The following is a 23,539-nucleotide window of genomic DNA, read 5'->3' as shown; positions in this document are numbered from 1 at the left end:
CAGAAACCAGAAAATTTGAAGGAAAGAAATAGAATTGTAAAACTGCTGCCAACTTCAAAGGAGGTAAGTTTTGGCTAAATTTTTCCCCATTCCTCCTTTATTCACCTGCATTTATTAAAACAACAGCACCTTCAAATTCATTTCAGTTATTTCACACTTCATTCGATTCAACAACAAGCAATCAATTCGATCACATTCGAGGTATTTACTGAGCTCAATATGCTATGTCCTATAATGCATATTATCCATCCAAGTATGATCAATATACACATGAAAATAGGCTCCACAGTTTAATAAGAAAGGATACACCCTAGCTCGTGATCGGACAATTTTAGCTATGACATCCTCACACTGTTAAATGTTAGCACTAACTTTTCTCACTCAACTGAATCAATATGCATACTCCTCGACACCAATCGCGTAAACGAAAACAAACGAGACTAGAGAACTTAGCTTTAGATTGAGTGGTAGTGGACTGTCGGAGCTCTGCGACTCACGGCGACGGCGGCTCCGGGAAAGGAGGCTGCCGGACTCTTGCTGCTAACAGCAGCGGCTGGCGGCGGCACTCCCAAGCGGCGACGTCCGGCGATAGAACTCCAGGCCGCGACCCGGTGAAACAGCAGCTGTAGTTGGTGGCGTGGCTCGAACCTTCGACTCCGGAGATAGTAGCAACAGCGGACCCCTGCTCGGCGGAAATTGAGTACAGCGGCGGGTGCTCGCGGATCTCCAGAGATGTCGCGACGGCGGCAAGTTTGCTTCGCCGGAGAAGAAGTGATAGCTGCAGCGGCGTCGGGGCTCAGAAAATCAACGGAGGCGGCGTAAATCTAGAAGGTAGCCGACGACGCAGCAATAGGCAACCGTGAGCAGGCCTCTGCTTTGCCACAGATGAAAGGACGACTGAATCGGGACCGGAACGACTCGGAGAAGGCGGCCGAGACCAGAACGCGGCGACGATTTCCAGAAGTCTAGGGCACGATTGTGGGCTCTGTCGGAGGAGAGAAGGAGACGACGCTGCCAGCCATTCGCCGGTTGCTCAGTGACGGTCGCCGGATTCCAGAGCGGCCGACGACGGCGCTCCCCAGCAGGCCGCGACTCCGGCATATCAGCAGCAGTCGGCGGCGACACCAGGAGACGCAGCAGCCCCTCCAAACGGCAGCGCCTGGTTCGAGTTTTGAGAGAGGAAAAGGATCGTGAAGCTGAGAACGGCGGCCGATCGTCGGATTCACAGCAGGAGCGGCGGTGGAGCTCACGAGGCAGCCATGAATTGAGAGAGAGAGAGAGCTCGATTGGATCTTGAGCAAGAGAGAGAGAGATGTGCGTCTATATGTGTGTGTGCGTGAATTGTGAGGAAATAGGGAGAGAGAACCGAGAGTTGTTGGGAGAGAAAGAGAGTTGGGCTCTCAAATTTTACATGGTTGGGCCTTGTTTTTTTTTTTTTTTCAGTTGGGCCGGAAATATTTAGTTTTGGACCTCTTCATTTATTTTACATGGGCTTTTAATTATTTTGGGCACATATTTTGGGCCGAATTAAATCATCTGGGCCGTGTTATTTCTTTATTTTGGGCCGAGTCTTGGGCCGATTTTAATTATTGTAATTGGGCCTCTGATTTATTTATATGGGCCGATTTTAATTATTTTAATTGGGCCTCTGAGTTTATTTATATGGGCTGATTTTAATTGATTTGGGCTAAATTATTTTTGGGTCCTTATTTATTTGTTGGGCCTTATTTATTTTACTTAGATGGGCCTTTATTAAATTATTTCATTGGGCCGAATTTATTTAAATTGAAGCCCATCTATTTTATTGGGCTGTTATATTATCTTCGTTGGGCCTCGTTTGATTTATTTACTTGAGCCCAGCTAATCAAATTATTTATTGGGCCAAGATTTATTTAATTAATTGAGCCGATAAGTTATTTCAATTAGGCCTCTCATGTTAATTATTCAAGCCCATATTTGTTTAATTAATTATTAGGCTGCCTTATGTTGAGCCTTTTAATTATTTAATCTTATAACATTTCTATTCCTATTTATTAAGCCGAGAGATTTTATGAGATTATTCAGCGAATAAGCCGAATTAGTTATATCTTAGTAACGACCACGAAGGATGGATTTATTTAATTGGCGAATTAGAACACCCTAAGAGAACGGATTAATTTTTATTAATTATCCGGCTTCATGAGACGAGACTTAGCTTTTGTTTAAATCCAATAGCTTGGATTAACACTAGAAATTCCCTGATTATTATTTCAGAATAATAATTCATGCATAAAGATCATGCATAATTAATTCTGTATTCTCATTATTTGAGGATTTTACTCGAGCAATATCTTATTTATATTCTCGTAATAAAGGTCAAGCACGAGATTAATAATCAGTCAAGGAGCTACTGTACTACAAAAAGTTTCTAACAGGTGGGCATTACTTTCATATATATCAAATGAGTTTAAATATTACGTTCAAGCAAGTTATTTCATGACTAAATTAATTGAAGTTATTTCAAATATTGTCTTGCCATAAAATATTTAAATTTCAGTATGATATCTATCTGATGTGACTTTTATCATGCAATCGAATTCGGGTCCTGAGCAGTTGATAGCTATCCTGCCAGGGCTAGTGTACACCAGTGACCGTGAGTCATCTAGCGGGTTGGCCGGTCAAGTGACCGTGAGAGGTGGCCACCTCTCCGGCACAAAGTTCCAGATATGATAGATTACAAGAGAACTTAGACTGCAGTCGAACTTTAAGAATCACAAATGAATTTAGTAAGCTTGGGCCTTTTAGCGAAAAACTCCCTTGCTGTACTGTTTATTATGGCATGACAATTTACAGTTTTGAAGCATGTATTTTATACTTAGGCATACGTGCCCACTGAGTACTTTTGTACTCAAGCCCTGCATATATTTCTAAATGTGCAGGTTGAGCAGCTGCCGATGGTGATGAAGTGACGAGCGGGATTCTTTTGTCTTATTATGTAGTAATGAACTCTAGGGTTACATGTCATCATACATGTAATCAGAACCTTATTCCGCTGCGTACTCAGAAGTTTTATGTTTATTTGGCTAAGTCAGAGATATCTGAACTTACTAGTTATTTGAGTCTATACGACTAAACTTCTGTTATATTATAAATATTCCTTTTGTTAAATTATGAAATGTGATTCTTCTTTGTTTAATTATCCCCTTTCTACCCCGTTTCTAATCTCCCTCCATTAGTCACGGTTTCCCCGGCTTAATTATCCTTAATTAGGACCGGTCGTGACAGAGTGGTATCAGAGCAGTTCATTTGCTCTGAACCCTAGAGTTAATAATTTTTTCTAGTATGATCACTAGTATGAAAGAGTCAGTCGGCAAAAGCTCAGCACTTCATCACATCGCTATGCTCAACAGAAAGGAATGCAACAGAAAGTTTTGAATGTTGAAGTTTATATTTCGCTTTGATGCAAATGTTGATTTTACTTATGCCTTTTTATGGGGATGTTACTCAATGAACTTAGATGCGCTAAGGATGCATGATCACTGTTATGAACACAACAATAGAAGGAATTTAGCAAGAACATTTTTGCTTTTCTCTGTAAATTGAGGCGATGAGTAAGTTACAAAGTTAGTGAACCAGACGAGAAATCAACAAACAAAATACAATGGGGAGTAAAGAAAAGTGTTACACACGAGATAGTGACACGGGCATAGATCTTCGTTCGGATTATTCACGCGAGGCGGATACCGAATCAACTATCGCTTTAATCAGAGTATAGTGGGAACACTTTTCATAGTAATAAGAATACCCTACATAGTTTGGAAACTGCAACATAGCGGAGTTATCTCTTTTCAAAAACCTAGTTAGTACTAGTTGCAGCATATTTAAGACTTCACGAATTATATTCGAGTCTAGTGTTAAGCTATTATGATTATAATACCGTGGTTTGAATTTCGAGACCTCAAGTAGAATTATTACCTTACTATTATAGATATGTTTGAACCCTATTGTTTTTGCCACCTATTTTGATATTCGTGAGTTTGATTATGCGACCTTCATGTATAGATGGCAAGGATGCGCTTTACCAGACGACGGCCGTTGCGTCGAGATGCTAGTCCGGATACTATCAGGAACTCATATTTTACTTATCGCCGATGCCACGGTGATGACTTAGGCCAATTCTTGGCCGGCTTCCATCGACACTGGGTCGCTGCAAGAGACCATGGGATATCGGACTATGACGGAATGGAGCGGCTAATGGATTTGCTGCCATCAGAATGGCAGGGATGGGCGAGGATGATTTCCGCTCACTACATCACTCGTTCTGGCAGGTCCTATGATTTGCATTATGACTTCTCTGGATTTACTGCTGAGATCCAGGCACAATTCACTCGTTGGGGAAATGCTCCTCGAGGACCGTATACACGTCCGGGAGACCTTGCTCGAGTCGGAGTACCTTCGCCCGACGAACTACTGGACCCACTTCCGGAGCCGACTCCACCAGCAGCCCCTATCTTAGGGCAACCCAGGAGGCACGACGCTGAGGCAGGCCCCTCTAGGCCTCAAGCCTACAGAGATTTTCCACCTGGCACGGGTTCAATGCCATTAGTCTGTGAGCCACCATTGTCATCGAGGCAGTTGAGCAAGGCAGAGATAGCAGCCGCTATGGTCGACGTTGACAGAGTCTTAGCCGATACCATGGATTTCCTCAATAGGGGAAAAGCCCCGGCCATGGACGACCGCCCAACTCTTCGAGTCACCTTGAAGATGATTCGCTCAGCCATCATTGGCCAGGCAGCAGGTGAAGGAAGGGGTGAGTCGCACCCATCTGGCGGAGAAACAGATGAGGACCCAGAGGAAGATCCGGAAGAGGATCCAGAGGAAGATCCGGAAGAGGATCCAGAGGAAGACAGCCATGCCCCGACCCAGGGATCTTGTACCCGATCTTCTTAGACCGGTTTATATATATATATATATATATCTAATAGGATGATATTTAAATATTCCAGAAACATAGGTTGTTTTAATGCTCTTTGTATGCCATATGCCGGCATAGTCTTTTGACTAGTATTAGTACGGATACGCGAAACCTTGGGGCGTTCTGTGATTGAGTACTTTTTGTAATGGCTTCGCTGGATAGCCAGTTCATCATGTGTGATACTTACATAGATCTTTGAACCTAGATTTTTATGATGATGTAAAGTCCTCATTGAGGCAATTTTCCCTATGTTATATATGGTGACCTTATTGGTCTTTCGTGGCAAGTCATTCCGCTATGTTTTATTTATATGTTCGCTTAAGTTTTAACAGGAGCAAAACTCGATGAGTTAAAGAGTAACTATAGAAATGATAGTATGTCCTTATTACATTTTAATGCGTTGACAACTTATGTTTTGACCTAATAGAATGCCGCCAAAACGAGGACGACCAAGAGGAGGGGGCAGGATTCCCCGAAATGAAAGAAGAGACCCAGAAACAGTGCCAGAACCAGAACCCGAAATAGTTCAACCACCTGTTCAGCCAGAACGACGGATTGAAGATTTATTTTTGCGACAGAACCCACCTACTTTCAACGGGACAGGAGACCCGGCAGAAGCTGAAACTTGGGTTCGCGCTATTGAACGCATTTTCAACTTCCTGCGTTGCACCGACCAAGAACGCCTGACTTGTATGTCCTTTCAGTTGACTGGGTCAGCTGATTTCTGGTGGGAAGCAAGGATGAAAACAATGACAGCAGAGCAGTTAGAAAATCTGACCTGGGAACAATTCAAAGCCGGTATATATGACAAGTATATACCCAAGAGCTACCGCAAGAAAAAGGAAGCTGAATTTTACAATCTGAAACAAGGGAAGATGTCGGTAACTCAATACGACAGGATGTTCTGCGATATGTCTAGATATGCACCGGAACAAGTTGACACAGATGAGAAGATGGCTGAAAAGTTTTGTGCCGGTCTGAGGCACGAAATTAGGATGGCTTTGGCAAGCCACGGAGGATTGTCTTACACTGAGTCGCTCAGCCGAGCATTAGACATTGAAGCAGCCATGCCAGGAGAAAGACCTGCAACTGTACCTACGCCAGCACCTTCACATGATCAGAATCATAATCAAAATTTTAGAGGAAAGAGGAGATGGGACAACAGTAACCCGAACCAAAGCGAGAAGAGGCCATGGCAGGGACGGGTCTTCCAGTCACAGGGCTATGGAGGTCAGAGTGCACCGAAACAGATGGAAAATAACCAACAGAGGGCCCCACATTGCCCCAAATGTAACAAAAATCATGTGGGAATCTGTAAGGCCGGCAGTGATAGTTGCTATATCTGTAACCAGAAGGGGCACTATGCAAACCGGTGCCCGAATAAGCAACATGGAACGAGTTCAAGGCCAAACCCACCTATCCAGGCTCCGCATCTTCGAGCAATTCAAGCTTTGCCCCAACCATACCCAAGGCAACAACCACAGTATCAGCAGCCACAGCAGCACCAACAGCTACAGTACCAACCACAACCTCAACAACAGTATCAGCAACAGGCCCGCCAACAACAGCAGCGACAACAGAAACAACATGAAAAACCTCGTCATGCTAGAGCCTATGCTATGAGGCAGAAGCAGCCCGAGAACAACCAGGGAAACCTGGCAGGTATGGGCATGCTACTCGATACTCCTGTTGTACTTCTATTTGATACGGGCGCATCGCATACTTTCATTTCAAGTACATGTGTTGATACATTAAAACTTAAAATGGAAAGAGCTGACCAGGAGTTGAGTATATCATCACCTATAGGAGGAATGACGACAGTAGATCATGTGTGCTTGAACCTAGAACTGAACATAGGGTCACACAAGATTGTAGTAAACAACTCCTATGTTATACCGATGGGAGATGTGGACATAATCCTAGGAATGGACTGGCTAGCTGAGAACTATGCCACCATCCTTTGTAACGAAAGACGGATATCGTTTCGACCCCCAGGAAGGGAGCCGTCACATTTCCACGGAATTAGTATGGGAAGAAGAAAGATGATCATCTCTGCCCTACAAGCAACGAAAATGATGAAGAAGGGATACCCAGCTTACCTCGTATACTTGCACGGAGAACTGGGTACTGAAAAGAGTATAGAAGATGTAGCAATTGTACGGGACTTTTCAGATGTATTTCCAGAGATTCTGCCAGGGCCACCACCGGACAGACCAATTGAGTTTACCATTGATTTGGAGCCCGGGGCAGCTCCCATTTCGAAGGCACCATACCGGATGGCTCCTAAAGAGTTGGAAGAACTCAAGATACAACTGCAAGAACTTTTGGAACTTGGATTCATTAGGCCAAGTGTATCACCTTGGGGTGCACCTGTACTTTTTGTGAAGAAAAAGGATGGCACATTGAGAATGTGCATAGACTATAGGGAACTGAACAAAGTGACACTGAAGAACAAATATCCTTTACCAAGGATAGATGACCTCTTCGACCAGCTCAAGGGAGCAAGCGTGTTCTCGAAGATTGATTTGCGGTCTGGTTATCACCAGCTGAAGATTCGACCAGAAGACGTACCTAAGACGGCATTTCGAACTAGGTATGGCCACTACGAATTTGTAGTTGTGCCATTCGGGCTAACTAATGCGCCAGCCGTGTTCATGGACCTCATGAATCGAGTGTTCCATCCGTATTTAGACAAATTTGTCTTGGTATTCATAGATGACATCCTGATTTACTCGAAGAACGATAAAGACCATGAGGAACATCTGAGAATTGTTCTAGAAACGTTGAGGACAGAGCGCCTTTATGCCAAATTCAGCAAGTGCGAGTTTTGGCTCAGCGAAGTCACATTTTTAGGACATATTGTGTCATCAGAAGGGATTAAAGTGGACCCTGAAAAAGTGCAAGCGGTGCGCGAATGGAAATCGCCTACTAACCCTAATGAAATAAGAAGTTTCTTAGGATTGGCAGGTTACTATCGGAGGTTTATGGAAGGATTTTCCAAAATTGCAAGGCCAATGACGCAACTACTCAGGAAGGGAATAAAATTTTCTTGGACAGAGGAGTGCGAGAAGAGCTTCCAAGAACTTAAGAAGAAGTTAACTACAGCACCAGTGTTAGCCGTCCCAACAGCTGATAAGGAATACATGATCTACACAGACGCGTCCAAAAATGGACTTGGTTGCGTGCTGATGCAAGAAGGAAGAGTGATAGCATATGCGTCACGACAGCTTAGGCCACATGAACTGAATTACCCGACTCATGATCTGGAGTTAGCTGCAGTAGTGCATGCGCTGAAGATTTGGAGGCACCACCTATATGGAGTTAGGTGTGAAATATTCACAGATCATAAAAGCCTGAAATACTTTTTCGAGCAAAAGGACCTCAACATGAGACAGAGGAGATGGCTCGAACTAGTGAAAGACTATGACTGCGGTATTAACTACCACCCAGGCAAGGCCAACGTAGTGGCTGATGCATTGAGTCGTAAGACCCAAACTAAATTGGGAGCTCTCATCACTCGAGAGACGGTGCTCATAAGGGAATTTAGCAAAATGAGCATAGAAGTGGTTAAACCACCAGGGACGATAGCAAGCGTTGTGGCAACAGTACCTAACTTGAGGAAGATGATCGTAGAAGCACAAAGAAAAGACGGGAAGATGGAAAAACTACGGGAAGCAGTAAGGAAAGGAGGCGTCAAGAATTATCAAGAAGCATCAGATAATGTTATTCTCTTTGAAGGAAGAATATGCATCCCCCACGATGATGAGCTTAAGGATAAAATCATGAGTGAGGCTCACGATACCCCTTATACTGCCCACCCAGGCAGTACTAAGATGTATCAGGACCTAAAGAAACACTTTTGGTGGGAAGGAATGAAGAGAGACATAGCGTCATTTGTGGAAAAATGCCTAGCATGCCAACAGGTGAAGGCCTTACATCAAAGGCCATATGGAAAATTACAACCGTTGGAAATTCCAGAATGGAAGTGGGAGCACATAGCAATGGATTTTGTGACCAGTTTGCCCAAAACAAAGAAAGGAAACACTGCCATTTGGGTAATAGTGGATCGACTCACAAAATGTGCTCATTTTATACCAATACCGATCACACATGGATCAGACAAGCTAGCTCAGTTGTATGTTCGAGAGATTGTACGCTTACACGGTGTACCAGTGTCGATCACTTCAGACCGAGACTCAAAATTTACTTCTAGATTTTGGATGAGCTTACAAAAGGAGTTAGGCACGAGGTTAAATTTCAGCACCGCCTTCCACCCGCAGACAGATGGGCAGTCTGAAAGGACAATTCAGACCCTCGAAGATATGTTGAGAACAGTGGTGTTAGATAGAGATGGAAGTTGGGAAGTAGTGCTGCCGTTGATTGAATTTGCCTATAATAACAGTTACCAGGCGACTATCGATATGGCACCATATGAGGCATTGTATGGAAGAAAATGTAGATCACCACTTTATTGGGATGAAGTGGGTGAGAGAAAAGTTTTAGGACCAGACATGGTAAATGAGATGGTTGAGATAGTCCGCCAAATCAGAGGGCGAATAAAGGAGGCGCAAGATAGACAGAAATCTTACGCTGATGCACGCCGAACCGAATTACAGTTTGAAATAGGAGACAAGGTCTTCCTAAAGGTATCTCCTACCAAGGGGATAACTAGGTTTGGTGTCAAGGGAAAACTTAGGCCCCGATTCGTAGGACCTTATGAGATTTTGGAAAGAATAGGCCCAGTAGCCTATAGGTTGGCATTACCGCCAAGTTTTGGGAACGTTCACAATGTTTTCCACGTATCACAACTCAGAAAATACGTTTTCGATCCAAAGCACATAATCCACCAAGAAGAGATGATCCTTTGCCCAGACTTGAGCTATGAAGAGAGACCAGAGGCTATTCTAGATCGAAAAGTACAACAACTCAGGAATAAAGCAATCACATCAGTGAAAGTCTTATGGAGACACCACGGACAAGAAGAAGCCACGTGGGAACTTGAAGACAAAATGAAGGAGAAATATCCCGAACTGTTTTAGAAGAAATATGCAAATTTCGGGACGAAATTTTTGTTAAGAGGGGTAGTATGTAGTGACCCGCTCTTTTATAAATATTAAATCCAGTAATGAGTGTTTATTTATGTTCATCAGTAAATGAAACCAGATATTATTCTGATATGAATTCAGCTTATGATCCTGAATTTATATTGTTTAAGCAGTCAATGATATTATTTCAGAGTTATAACTGACTTAGCAAAGTCACGTTATTATTTTTAAGCGAGATGGAATTAGATTTTATTTTTATTCAAGTCGTGGATTATTTCTGACTCGTGAGTTAATTAAATCTGCGGATTTAATTTAAATATTAGAAAAACAAACGAATTAAATCTACGGATTTAATTTAGATTCATTTTATAACTTATCGATTTTAGCGAGATATCACATGTCGAAATCGAGAATTATTTAAATAAATAGTACAAGTAGATACGAGCACGTGATCCATCTTACAGTTACCGAATCACCGAGACAGAGAAAATACATCAATAATTCTCCTCTACATTTTTTTTATCCTTTCTTTTTCTTCTCTTTTTCTTTCCATTAATTTTGTTTCCCACCACTTTCACCACTTTTCTACACCACTATGCTTTGTTTTCCATTACCATCATTGCCACAATAATTCTTCCACTTACTCCCTCCATGTCCTTTAACATTTCAGTCAGTAAACTCCCTTCACCCATTTCCTTTGACACCAGAAACCAGAAAATTTGAAGGAAAGAAATAGAATTGTAAAACTGCTGCCAACTTCAAAGGAGGTAAGTTTTGGCTAAATTTTTCCCCATTCCTCCTTTATTCACCTGCATTTATTAAAACAACAGCACCTTCAAATTCATTTCAGTTATTTCACACTTCATTCGATTCAACAACAAGCAATCAATTCGATCACATTCGAGGTATTTACTGAGCTCAATATGCTATGTCCTATAATGCATATTATCCATCCAAGTATGATCAATATACACATGAAAATAGGCTCCACAGTTTAATAAGAAAGGATACACCCTAGCTCGTGATCGGACAATTTTAGCTATGACATCCTCACACTGTTAAATGTTAGCACTAACTTTTCTCACTCAACTGAATCAATATGCATACTCCTCGACACCAATCGCGTAAACGAAAACAAACGAGACTAGAGAACTTAGCTTTAGATTGAGTGGTAGTGGACTGTCGGAGCTCTGCGACTCACGGCGACGGCGGCTCCGGGAAAGGAGGCTGCCGGACTCTTGCTGCTAACAGCAGCGGCTGGCGGCGGCACTCCCAAGCGGCGACGTCCGGCGATAGAACTCCAGGCCGCGACCCGGTGAAACAGCAGCTGTAGTTGGTGGCGTGGCTCGAACCTTCGACTCCGGAGATAGTAGCAACAGCGGACCCCTGCTCGGCGGAAATTGAGTACAGCGGCGGGTGCTCGCGGATCTCCAGAGATGTCGCGACGGCGGCAAGTTTGCTTCGCCGGAGAAGAAGTGATAGCTGCAGCGGCGTCGGGGCTCAGAAAATCAACGGAGGCGGCGTAAATCTAGAAGGTAGCCGACGACGCAGCAATAGGCAACCGTGAGCAGGCCTCTGCTTTGCCACAGATGAAAGGACGACTGAATCGGGACCGGAACGACTCGGAGAAGGCGGCCGAGACCAGAACGCGGCGACGATTTCCAGAAGTCTAGGGCACGATTGTGGGCTCTGTCGGAGGAGAGAAGGAGACGACGCTGCCAGCCATTCGCCGGTTGCTCAGTGACGGTCGCCGGATTCCAGAGCGGCCGACGACGGCGCTCCCCAGCAGGCCGCGACTCCGGCATATCAGCAGCAGTCGGCGGCGACACCAGGAGACGCAGCAGCCCCTCCAAACGGCAGCGCCTGGTTCGAGTTTTGAGAGAGGAAAAGGATCGTGAAGCTGAGAACGGCGGCCGATCGTCGGATTCACAGCAGGAGCGGCGGTGGAGCTCACGAGGCAGCCATGAATTGAGAGAGGGAGAGAGCTCGATTGGATCTTGAGCAAGAGAGAGAGAGATGTGCGTCTATATGTGTGTGTGCGTGAATTGTGAGGAAATAGGGAGAGAGAAACCGAGAGTTGTTGGGAGAGAAAGAGAGTTGGGCTCTCAAATTTTACATGGTTGGGCCTTGTTTTTTTTTTTTTTCAGTTGGGCCGGAAATATTTAGTTTTGGACCTCTTCATTTATTTTACATGGGCTTTTAATTATTTTGGGCACATATTTTGGGCCGAATTAAATCATCTGGGCCGTGTTATTTCTTTATTTTGGGCCGAGTCTTGGGCCGATTTTAATTATTGTAATTGGGCCTCTGATTTATTTATATGGGCCGATTTTAATTATTTTAATTGGGCCTCTGAGTTTATTTATATGGGCTGATTTTAATTGATTTGGGCTAAATTATTTTTGGGTCCTTATTTATTTGTTGGGCCTTATTTATTTTACTTAGATGGGCCTTTATTAAATTATTTCATTGGGCCGAATTTATTTAAATTGAAGCCCATCTATTTTATTGGGCTGTTATATTATCTTCGTTGGGCCTCGTTTGATTTATTTACTTGAGCCCAGCTAATCAAATTATTTATTGGGCCAAGATTTATTTAATTAATTGAGCCGATAAGTTATTTCAATTAGGCCTCTCATGTTAATTATTCAAGCCCATATTTGTTTAATTAATTATTAGGCTGCCTTATGTTGAGCCTTTTAATTATTTAATCTTATAACATTTCTATTCCTATTTATTAAGCCGAGAGATTTTATGAGATTATTCAGCGAATAAGCCGAATTAGTTATATCTTAGTAACGACCACGAAGGATGGATTTATTTAATTGGCGAATTAGAACACCCTAAGAGAACGGATTAATTTTTATTAATTATCCGGCTTCATGAGACGAGACTTAGCTTTTGTTTAAATCCAATAGCTTGGATTAACACTAGAAATTCCCTGATTATTATTTCAGAATAATAATTCATGCATAAAGATCATGCATAATTAATTCTGTATTCTCATTATTTGAGGATTTTACTCGAGCAATATCTTATTTATATTCTCGTAATAAAGGTCAAGCACGAGATTAATAATCAGTCAAGGAGCTACTGTACTACAAAAAGTTTCTAACAGGTGGGCATTACTTTCATATATATCAAATGAGTTTAAATATTACGTTCAAGCAAGTTATTTCATGACTAAATTAATTGAAGTTATTTCAAATATTGTCTTGCCATAAAATATTTAAATTTCAGTATGATATCTATCTGATGTGACTTTTATCATGCAATCGAATTCGGGTCCTGAGCAGTTGATAGCTATCCTGCCAGGGCTAGTGTACACCAGTGACCGTGAGTCATCTAGCGGGTTGGCCGGTCAAGTGACCGTGAGAGGTGGCCACCTCTCCGGCACAAAGTTCCAGATATGATAGATTACAAGAGAACTTAGACTGCAGTCGAACTTTAAGAATCACAAATGAATTTAGTAAGCTTGGGCCTTTTAGCGAAAAACTCCCTTGCTGTACTGTTTATTATGGCATGACAATTTACAGTTTTGAAGCATGTATTTTATACTTAGGCATACGTGCCCACTGAGTACTTTTGTACTCAAGCCCTGCATATATTTCTAAATGTGCAGGTTGAGCAGCTGCCGATGGTGATGAAGTGACGAGCGGGATTCTTTTGTCTTATTATGTAGTAATGAACTCTAGGGTTACATGTCATCATACATGTAATCAGAACCTTATTCCGCTGCGTACTCAGAAGTTTTATGTTTATTTGGCTAAGTCAGAGATATCTGAACTTACTAGTTATTTGAGTCTATACGACTAAACTTCTGTTATATTATAAATATTCCTTTTGTTAAATTATGAAATGTGATTCTTCTTTGTTTAATTATCCCCTTTCTACCCCGTTTCTAATCTCCCTCCATTAGTCACGGTTTCCCCGGCTTAATTATCCTTAATTAGGACCGGTCGTGACATAAGTATAGTTGACTAATGACATTTTTAAGATTAAAAGTGGTGGGTCCCTAAATGACATATGTGTAAATAAGTGTAAAATGTAAAGGTAGTAATAATTAAGGAAATAGTTACAAAAGATAAGTAGGACACAAATTGGTAGACAGACTAAAATGACAAATTAGGACACGAATTCGTGGACGAAGAAAGTAATAGATAGTAATAAATAATTAGTAGATAGTATTTAGTAGTAATATAATGTAAAGCAAGAGAGTAACAATAGAAGAATAAAGTAAAGCAATAGTGTATGTAGTGCTAGTATAATTTAAATATATATTAATAAATAGCAATAGATAATTAGTAGATAATACTTAGTAGTAATATAATGTAAACAAAAGAGTAACAATAGAGCAATAAAGTAAAGCAAGAGAGAACAATAGAACAATAAAACAATTTAGCACATAAGAATGAAGGAGAATTATAAATAAAAAAGAAAGTAGAATCTATATATTATATAAAAGAGCAATTTAACGGCTACATTTTACCGCCAAAATTTAAAAACAAACCGCCAAAATTAAAAACAAAAAATTCAGTTTTTTTCAAATTCATGATTCCTATATTTTCGGCTAACTCAATGCCTACAAATTCTTCGTATTCCACCCCCCCCCAAAAAAAAAATCTAATTTGCATTAACAATATGCGGTTTTCACTATTGAAAAAGTTACCTTTTTTCCATTTTTTTTTTGTTATTTTCATTTCTTCTTTTTCTAAAATTTGTATACTTTAATTAATAATAAAATATTCAATATACACATCAAATTAAATATCATGACAAGAACTTTAATTTAATACTAGTATTATATTCAAAATGGAGTTAAAACAAAAATGTTATAGGAATTAGAAATATCAAATTTATTATTTTTCTTTCTCTTATTACTTTTGCATATATATTAGTATCTTTTATCCTTTGGTTTTATTTTATTTTTATATTTATTTTCATATTTTTGTTTACTTAATTTTCTTTATTTTCATTTATTTTCTCAATTTTGTTTTCTTTTCTTTATAGAAAAAATATGGCAACAATTATTTATATTTATATAATATATAAATTCATAATGTTAATATGATATATTTTCACCAATTTTTCTCTCCATTCTCTTATATTTCTTGTGTTTTGATTCTTTTTTAAGAATTGTCAAAGATAAAAATTATCGAAAATAATTAACGAATAAATTATGGTAAACTAAAATTTTAATGATTTTTTCCTCTTTCCTCATAAAAATAGAAGTAATTTTTTTCCCTCTCCTCTCTCCTAAATTTAACATACATTTTTTTCTCTCTTTGTTTTCCTTTTTTATATTAAACTAGTATGACCATTCGTGCGATGCACGAAGAACATCGAAATCAACCACATATTTTTAAATAAAAATATATAAATATTAGATAAATTATAATTAAATACAAAATATATTTTAAAAATAAATTAAAGATAAACCTCATCAATTACAAATTTTAACTTTGTATAATGTCTAATGATAATCATAGTTATTAAATAATCTCAAATTTTTTGATAATAAAAATTAACATTACACATTATTATTATAAAGTATTACACGACATATTAAATGAATAAATATTCTCATGGACTAACATAAATAAATAAAAAATTATAAAATTTTAGCGATGAGAGAGAAAATAAAATATCTTAAAATTTTCATAACTTATTCGTTTTAAATTCATTTTTGATGATTTGTTTGTTTTTACCATATTAAAAAACTTGTCACAAAATTAAATTTAAGATGCATATTGAATATTTTTTTTCATAAATAAAATTTTGTGATGTTTAGAAAATAATTAAAATTATAAAAAAGAAGAGAAAATATTGAAAATTTTGGTGGAAGAAGAGAGAGAAAAAATAGAGGGAAAGAATGGAGGAAAAAAACTCCTCTTTTATATATTGTATAGATTAATTTATTTTTCTATATTTTTGTTAGATGTCAATCTTTGTATTTCTTTATGGAACACTTTTTAATTATAATACTCCCTCCGCAGACGATAAGTGTGGGCTGGATGAGAGGACACACGTTTTAAGAAGATATTAGGAGATATATGTGTATAAAGTAGAGTAAGAGTTCGATGGAGTTTATCTGTTAAGTAATAAATAAATGGTTTGTGAGATGAGTTTTTTTGTAAATATTGTGAGTGAATGTGGTAAAATATAATGGTATATATATCATAAAATGAAAAGATGACATTTATTGTGGACAGACGAAGATGACAAAAATACCACACTTATTGGGTAGTTTTTAATTAAGGAAAAGAAGATTTCATTGATTTAGTTTTAAGAATAAAATTTTAAAAAGAAGAATTTATATTGAGTTAGTACAAATGTGTAGATGAATAATTAGTTAGATATTCGTAACGGTCATGTCAAAGCATTCCAACAAATAGAATTTGATTTATATATCTAAAAAATAAAATTTTAAATACGATTTAAACTTATTTAATTTTTAGTTATGTGTGTAAGAATTATTTATTTATGCAAACTTATGTGTTTATCTTTTCTTAATTAAATTTAATATTGTTTGATATATATATATATATATATGTGTGTGTGTGTGTGTGTGTGTATGTGTGTGTGTAATATTATATTTTTTAATTATAAAATATATCATGCTTCGTGCATTGTACGAGAGTGCGTACTAGTTGTTAACACAATAAGATGGTTTTGAAGGTGAAAGAAAGGGATATTTATAGATAAAATTTGGGGGAGGATGAATTTGAATTTGAAAATTAAAAAAATAAAATGAAATAAAATTTGGCGGAAACTGCCAGTTAACCATCCAAAATCGACGGCTTTCGCCTGGGAGACTGCGCACCTAGCCTGCCGTCTGCTGCCTCGTGTGTCGTGCTGAACCGACGATTAACCACCGGCTAACTGAGGGCCGGGCCCGACTATTAACCGTCGGTTTTCAGTTCCAATTTTTCCAGCCCTTAACCAGCCTGCCCCTATTTCCCGTTCCGATTTAGGTCCGCGGTCAACGGTTCGGATCAATACTATTGACTAGGGGTGTCGATCGGTTCGGGTTCGGTTACCCGTACCCGAAATTTCGATTACCCGAACCCGAAATTGTCAAATTTCAATAACCGTTCCCGAACCGTTTTAGGAGTTCGGTTACCCAATACCCGCTTCAGTTAACCAATTAGGTTATTTGGGTATCCGAAATACCCATTTAAAAAATAAAATTTAATTAAGTTGCTAGTTAGAGGATTTGAACTCTGTTCTCCAAAAAATACATAGAGCAATTTATCCGCTAAACTAAAACTTATTCTTGTACATTAAATATATCATAATTTTATTTTAGCTAAGAATCGATTTAAGAAAGAAAAAAAAACAAAATAACGACACGACAACGATGCATAATAACTCAAATTAACTAGCCAACTAAATTCAACCTGTCAACATACCAAGTTCACCAACATGAATAAAAACACAAGTTCAACAATATGAATAAAAATATAAGTTCAACACGAGCAAACATCTAGTAATTCATAAGCAATTCAGTCAAATTAAAGATCTATGGAAAATGTTCCATCTGAAAAGCAATTCAATCAAATCTAAAGTGTTCAGCAAAGGGAAGCATTAATCTGATTCTGAAGTGTTCAGCAATTTAGTCAAAAGCAATTCAGCAATTTAGCTCCATCTGAAAAATGTTCACAAGAATCCCAACATAACTACATATTTACAGACTACATACAAAGGGAAGCATTAATCTGAACAGGAAGCATTACAGGAAGCGTGGCAAAGCGGCGTGGACTTACCGGGGCGGTGGACGAACAGCGAAGTGGCCGGCGGCGTGGCGGAGCTGCGTCGCGGAGCAGCCTGGAGTCCTGGACTGATTCAGAATCGAAGGGCAGGGCGGCGTCGACTGATGCAGCGTGGCGAAGCGGTGTCGACTGATGCAGCGTGGCGAAGGGCAGGGCGGCGTCTCACGGAGGCGGCGGACGGCGTTGGACGGTCGGACGGAGAGGGGAGGGCGACGGGATTTGGGAAGAGGAAGAGGGGCAGAAGTCCGAACAGAACTGACGGGAGGAGGGAGGCGCTGCTGGACTAGGGTTCATTCAATTTCCTCCCAATTTTGTAATTTCTATTTTTCTACTAATTAATAATTAAAATATTATATATATATATATATATTAAATAATTAATTAAAAAAATTCGGTTATTCGGTTAACCCGAATCGGTTATCGGGTTAACCGAAAATTTCGTAAAATCAATAACCGAAACCGATCCAATACCCGAAAATTTCGATTATTGGATACCCAAACCCGAGAATTTCGGTTCGGTTAATTGGATACCTAAAACCCGATACCCAATTAGACAGCCCTACTATTGATCACGTGTTGGTTCGGACCGAAATCGACGGGCCCGGTTCGAAGTGGGCACCACTACATGAATTCAGGAGCTAAATCACACAATTAAATAAACAAAACTCGATGAGGTGTGCATTAAGCGGCATGGGCGAGGACAGTAGACCTGGTAAAAAGTAAAACCAAGTGAAAATAAAAAATAAAAAATGTCAAAAGGTTGGAATTAAATATTTTTACGAATTCCAATATTAGATACGCAATTTGTCAAACACCTCGTGGACGCCTACCTTTTTCTCATCACGCGTGCTCGCCCATCCGACGGCCACCACCGCTTCCGCATCGCACGGAAACCCCCCATCCCACGGCCCTCCTTCGCCTACTTTGACCCCCCACTCTCACTCATCCCCATACTTACTGCATTTAATAATCTTCACACGCCACTCCACCACTACTTTTTTTCTCTCTCTCAAAAAAAATATCATCTCTTTCGTGTTTGGGTGCTCATTATTCTCTCTTAACCACTGATACTGCTGTGGGTTTTTTGTTTTCTTTTTCTTCTTGGGTAATCTTCGCAGCTCACCTCAGCTCGTGTGGTATCTCCTTGCTTTTGTGTTTCTTTTTGAAGAATTCTTGATTGTTGGTGTGGAAGAATTGATGATCTTGATATTTTCAAAGTTCTTTTTTTTTTTTTTTTTGGGAGGAAAATTTATGCTTTGGGGTTTTTTTGTTCATAATCTGTCTGTGAGCTTTTTGGGTTCTTGTTTGGATGTGGTTTTTATGGGGTTTCTAGGATTGTGCTTGGTGAAATCGATCTGGTGTTTTGTGTGTTTTAAGTGGTTCTTGTGTAGCTTATTAATCTCTAGTTCTTGCTAATTGCAGCCTTTTCATGTTTTATTTTGTTCCTGCACATGGAAATATTGCATCTCTTCGAACAGATTTATGTCCCTTTATTGAAGAAACTAGGTTTAGGCTTTTTTGATTTATGCACTGTATGGAAATATAGTAAAGAATTTGGCTTTTTTATGGATGTGATTTTGCAGATTTGATAGTTAATTTTATAGTTTCTTGTTTCTGAGTTCAGTGAGTTCTGGATTCTGAGATCTGAAGTGTTGTGGTGAATTCTCTCTCTCAAATACACACACATTTTAAATACAATGCTCTCTAGCTCACCTATAATACATTGTTCCTCGTACTTAACTGTTAGCTGTCTTGAATTTTGTTAAATACTTGATTTTATATCTTATTGTTATGCTGTTTATATTATATCTATTCTTCGCAACCGGTATTGATTCGTCTTCGATGATGTGTTTTTCTTGTAACAGAGAAAGGGTAGGTGTCATACTTATTAAACCTTTTGAGCTGAAGCAGTAGATCAACATGCCGTGGGGATCACCGAATTATTTTGGGAAGTGTGTGCGATTGGTGGTGTTCTTTCTCGTTATCCTATAAATAAATCGATTTCATTTGGTGAGTTTCTCCCTTATGCCCTCTTCATATTGGCATTTTGTATTTGTGCAAACTTCAATGCTTAATTATTGCAGCCTTGCATATTGAAAGGGATTAACATTGATGGATGTGTATATGATGCATAAATGTGTCTTCACTATGGTCTCGTGTGGCATCAAACTGTATTTGTTGATTTTTGGACCAATGTGTATGGTTTTAGGATTTCCGAAGAATAGTTTCCATGTCCATGGTTGAAGCTCAATGCAATTTGTGCTAATTCATGATGTCTTCTCTGCCTTTGAAGTAAACATGGAAGGTTAAATCTTAATTATGATTAATAAACTCTAATTATGGATTGATAAGCCCTAATTGGGAATTACCTTACTTGGGGATTGATGAACCCTAAATTGAGGTGGCTGCACCATGCACCTCGATTTATACAATTCTTTGCCAAAGTTATAATGTGAATGAAATAAAGGTTTGCTAGTATATGCTTGTTAGTATATGCTTATTTCCTTTCTGTAGCTGTTTTTGAGTTTTTGCAGACAAACTACTGATTTACTTTGATATCCTATTTTAAGTGCTATGATTTATTTAATGTGAATAAACTCTTTTGAGTTTTTTTCATCCAGATAAGTCTTGTTAGGCTGCCTTATTTTGGTCGACTCGTCTACTAGCTATATTTTGTTGTGGTGGGTGAAGTGAGAATGCGCATTGCTGTTGCTCGAAAGAAAAATCAGAAAGCAAAACAACTGGGACAGATTAATATGAGTATTGGAAGCATTGCTTTTTACCAATTGATGCAAGTTCGACAGGTAAGTGCTTCTCATTTTCCATGAATTCATGTAAATTTCCCTTTTCAGTTCTCATGCTATGATCGTTTTATTTGATAACGTTACAATTGATATTTTAGATTGATTTTACTATCAAGGGCCTTTAAACCACTTGATACTTGTTTTAGCATTTCTTAATTGAGATCAATGTTATTTCATGAGAGCTCGGAGTAAAAAAATTATTCATATGATTATTATATCTTCATTTGCGACTAATTAACTGACAAAAATCGCATCATTTTAATTATTTGGTACTTTGTAAATAAATTTTCATAGTTGCATACGGCTTGCATCCAATTATATAGATAAAAGCAAACCTTTTCTTGAAATGGCTTCGAAGTCCAACATTAATTGAGACCTTCTGTCTAGGCTCTGTGTTTTCTATATCATATTACCTACTTAGAATTCAATCCTTGCAAAGTTGCTTATCTTTAATGTCTCAGCATCGAGTTTATTGTTTATCTTTAATGTCTCAGGATTGAGTTTTAGTAATATATTTTATTTATGCACATGCTCTTTGTAGTGCACTTGTTCCTTGCTTTTGCTTGACAACAAAAGATGAATACATGGACCTGCACTATTGAATCTGCTACAGTGTTGCTGAATTGGCTTCTAAACTGTTTCTTGCATTTCTATTGCTTGCAGGCCGAGTATTTCCGTCAGTTGCTTAAGCCTGTTACGTAGTCTGGATATCGGGGTCGACATTTGTTATCATTTGGTTGGGTGAAATCAATTGAGAACTGATGAAACACTGATCAAAACAAACTAACACAGCCTGCCCCAATTAGCCATGATGGATTCACCTTAGCTCTGCCATTAGCCTTTTCTCAAAAATTTCTTTCTTTCCCTAAACACTGTCTGAATTCGAAACCAAACTGTTACCGTTAGAGGCCACTTTGTACTTGTTTCCCAACGAACTTTTTAGACTAGCTTTCATGCATAGCAACCAGCCAAACTTCCCTGCAAAGCCAATGCCGCCACTTGGTGATCAAGTGGGCTATTACACGCAAAATGCTCGTATGGCTTCTCTCTTTGATGGGCTCGTTGCCCCCGGTATTATTAAACCCCGTACGCCTTTTGGTAACGTTGATATCCAACCTACTGAGGCCTGTCCAAGAAACTTCATAATCTTCGACCAAACCAAGAACCGAAGCCAGATCATGCTGCACCCGGAGATAAGCTCCAAAATGTTCTACCCTGGTTTTGGTGTCGAGACGACTCTCTTCCAAGAGAACCTCGACCAAAAGGAAGCAAATGATGAGGGAGAAGCTACGGCATCTCAACTGAAAGAAGATTCGGACGACATTGATGCTCTCCTTGGTACAGAATATGATGAAGATGAATCTGGTGATGAAGTGAGCACAGCGCGAACAAATGCCATCTACGAGTGCAGCTCCCCAGATTCGTGCTCGAACTATGAGTCTGTGTCCAAAAGGAGCCGGTCGCACTTCAAGAAGTCGACTGAGAGCTGTGGAAACGACAAGAAACGCCAGAGAGTGAGGAAGATGGTGAGAGCGTTGAGAGGGATTGTTCCCGGTGCTAACCGGATGAGCTCTGTGGCCGTGCTCGATGAAGCTGTTCGTTATCTGAAGTCTCTCCGGGTGGAAGTGAAGAAGCTCGGAGTTGGAAGCTCGAATGAGTAAAGCTCGCTCGAGGTGTCCCACTGCCAGGTCAGCTTAGCCTTACAATAATATTGTTTTCTTGGTAGAATGTCTCAATGCTATGCTGCATCTTTTGCCTATAAATTTACTGCCAAGATTTCAAATTCTTGGCGTGCAAAGTTTTGCCATATTTGTATTTTAATAATTATTGTGTAATAGCTTTGATGATTGTCTAGTCTTAGTGTTTGATGGTACTATATTTAAGTTTGAATTTAGTAATTTATTTTTGCAGCACTGTAACTTAAAAACAGTAACTATGTAATCTTGAATTTGCAGTTTGTTTATCTGATTTTGTATTTTCTTCCCGAGTATTTTAATGCACGTCGTGTGTATATTTGTGAATTGTGATGATGGTATTTTTTTTTTTTGACTCGGGGGAGTTGGGGAGGGGGAGCAGTGGGGTTTGAATCTGGGACCTCATTGTTCACACACAGAAAGTTGCACCCCTTGGTGTTTTATGCACATGGTATATTGCATCGGTACACTTTGATTGTAAAAAAGATAATTTTTATAATTTTCTACAACTCTTTCTGAGAGGGAATTTTCTACAACTCTTAAATCCAAATATCATTGTCTTTGTGTTTTTTCATACGAATTGCTTGTATTTAGTCTTTGATTCAAGCTACCCGGTCGTATGTATGTATGTATGTATAAATGTTCGAATTAATTTAGGAGTTAATTTGTATACTTAATTTGAAGAAAAAAGAAGTTTACTTAGAATCCTATACTTTAATTTTAAGTTTTAACTATATTCTTATTTTTAAATTAAGTTCCTTTACTTTCATTTATGTTAAAAAAAATTGTTATCTTGTAGTAGAAAACATGAATCGCTGTATTTTTATTTGGTAATGACAAAGTTTGGTTCCTTTACTTTCTTTTGAAGTAGTCTTTTTGTGCTATATAAAAACGGTAACATAAATTAATAGTACCAAAAAAATAAAAGGATTAATAATCGAAGTTTAGAGGCTTAATTTTAAAAAGTGAAATAACATTTGTAATGAGCAAAAATTAAATACCTAAATGTCACTGTCTGTGTTTTTTCATACGAATGAAGTTATTTATCATTTTACTTGTTTTACCTTTCAATCATTTGCTTGATTTCTTCTATGCTCTCGTCTAGAACAGTTTCTGTAGCATTATATGCACTTGAAATTCTCAAATCTCCTGCAAAATAAAACATATTATTGTGAATAAACCATAACACAACACAAATGCTATTTATTTTCACCTTTGTATTGATTTGCACGACAGAATTTAATCATTATGCAAATTGATTCTTTTGGCT

At 38.9% G+C, this 23,539-nt stretch overlaps 1 protein-coding gene and 2 long non-coding RNA genes across 4 annotated transcripts; all 3 read left to right on the top strand.

Annotated features, from left to right (window-relative positions):
- Positions 1-2,351: 2,351 nt before the first annotated feature.
- On the top strand, positions 2,352-3,155 carry LOC131013592 (uncharacterized). Its single transcript, XR_009097739.1, has 2 exons — positions 2,352-2,414; positions 2,919-3,155. It is a non-coding gene; the product is annotated as an uncharacterized LOC131013592 (long non-coding RNA).
- Positions 3,156-13,054: 9,899 nt separating this feature from the next.
- On the top strand, positions 13,055-13,858 carry LOC131013591 (uncharacterized). The gene is made up of 2 exons (XR_009097738.1): positions 13,055-13,117; positions 13,622-13,858. It is a non-coding gene; the product is annotated as an uncharacterized LOC131013591 (long non-coding RNA).
- Positions 13,859-18,520: 4,662 nt separating this feature from the next.
- On the top strand, positions 18,521-22,550 carry LOC131013590 (transcription factor bHLH144). Of its 2 annotated transcripts, none has more exons than XM_057941718.1 (4): positions 18,521-18,907; positions 19,637-19,781; positions 20,393-20,575; positions 21,239-22,550. In XM_057941718.1, the coding sequence occupies exon 4, from the start codon at positions 21,529-21,531 to the stop codon at positions 22,234-22,236; it is 708 nt and encodes a 235-aa protein (XP_057797701.1). In that variant the 5' UTR covers positions 18,521-18,907; positions 19,637-19,781; positions 20,393-20,575; positions 21,239-21,528; the 3' UTR covers positions 22,237-22,550. The 2 variants fall into 2 exon arrangements, with proteins under 2 accessions (XP_057797701.1, XP_057797700.1); XM_057941717.1 differs by having other exon boundaries at positions 18,564-18,876.
- Positions 22,551-23,539: the final 989 nt, after the last annotated feature.

This window comes from Salvia miltiorrhiza, chromosome 2, assembly GCF_028751815.1.
Source record: "Salvia miltiorrhiza cultivar Shanhuang (shh) chromosome 2, IMPLAD_Smil_shh, whole genome shotgun sequence".
Taxonomy (NCBI): Eukaryota; Viridiplantae; Streptophyta; class Magnoliopsida; order Lamiales; family Lamiaceae; genus Salvia; species Salvia miltiorrhiza.
This window is presented reverse-complemented; position numbering and strand designations above follow the sequence as displayed.

Bases quoted from the DNA above. Each gene is read 5' to 3' on its own strand.
- LOC131013590 (XM_057941718.1), top strand. From the start codon at position 21,529: ATGCATAGCAACCAGCCAAACTTCCCTGCAAAGCCAATGCCGCCACTT.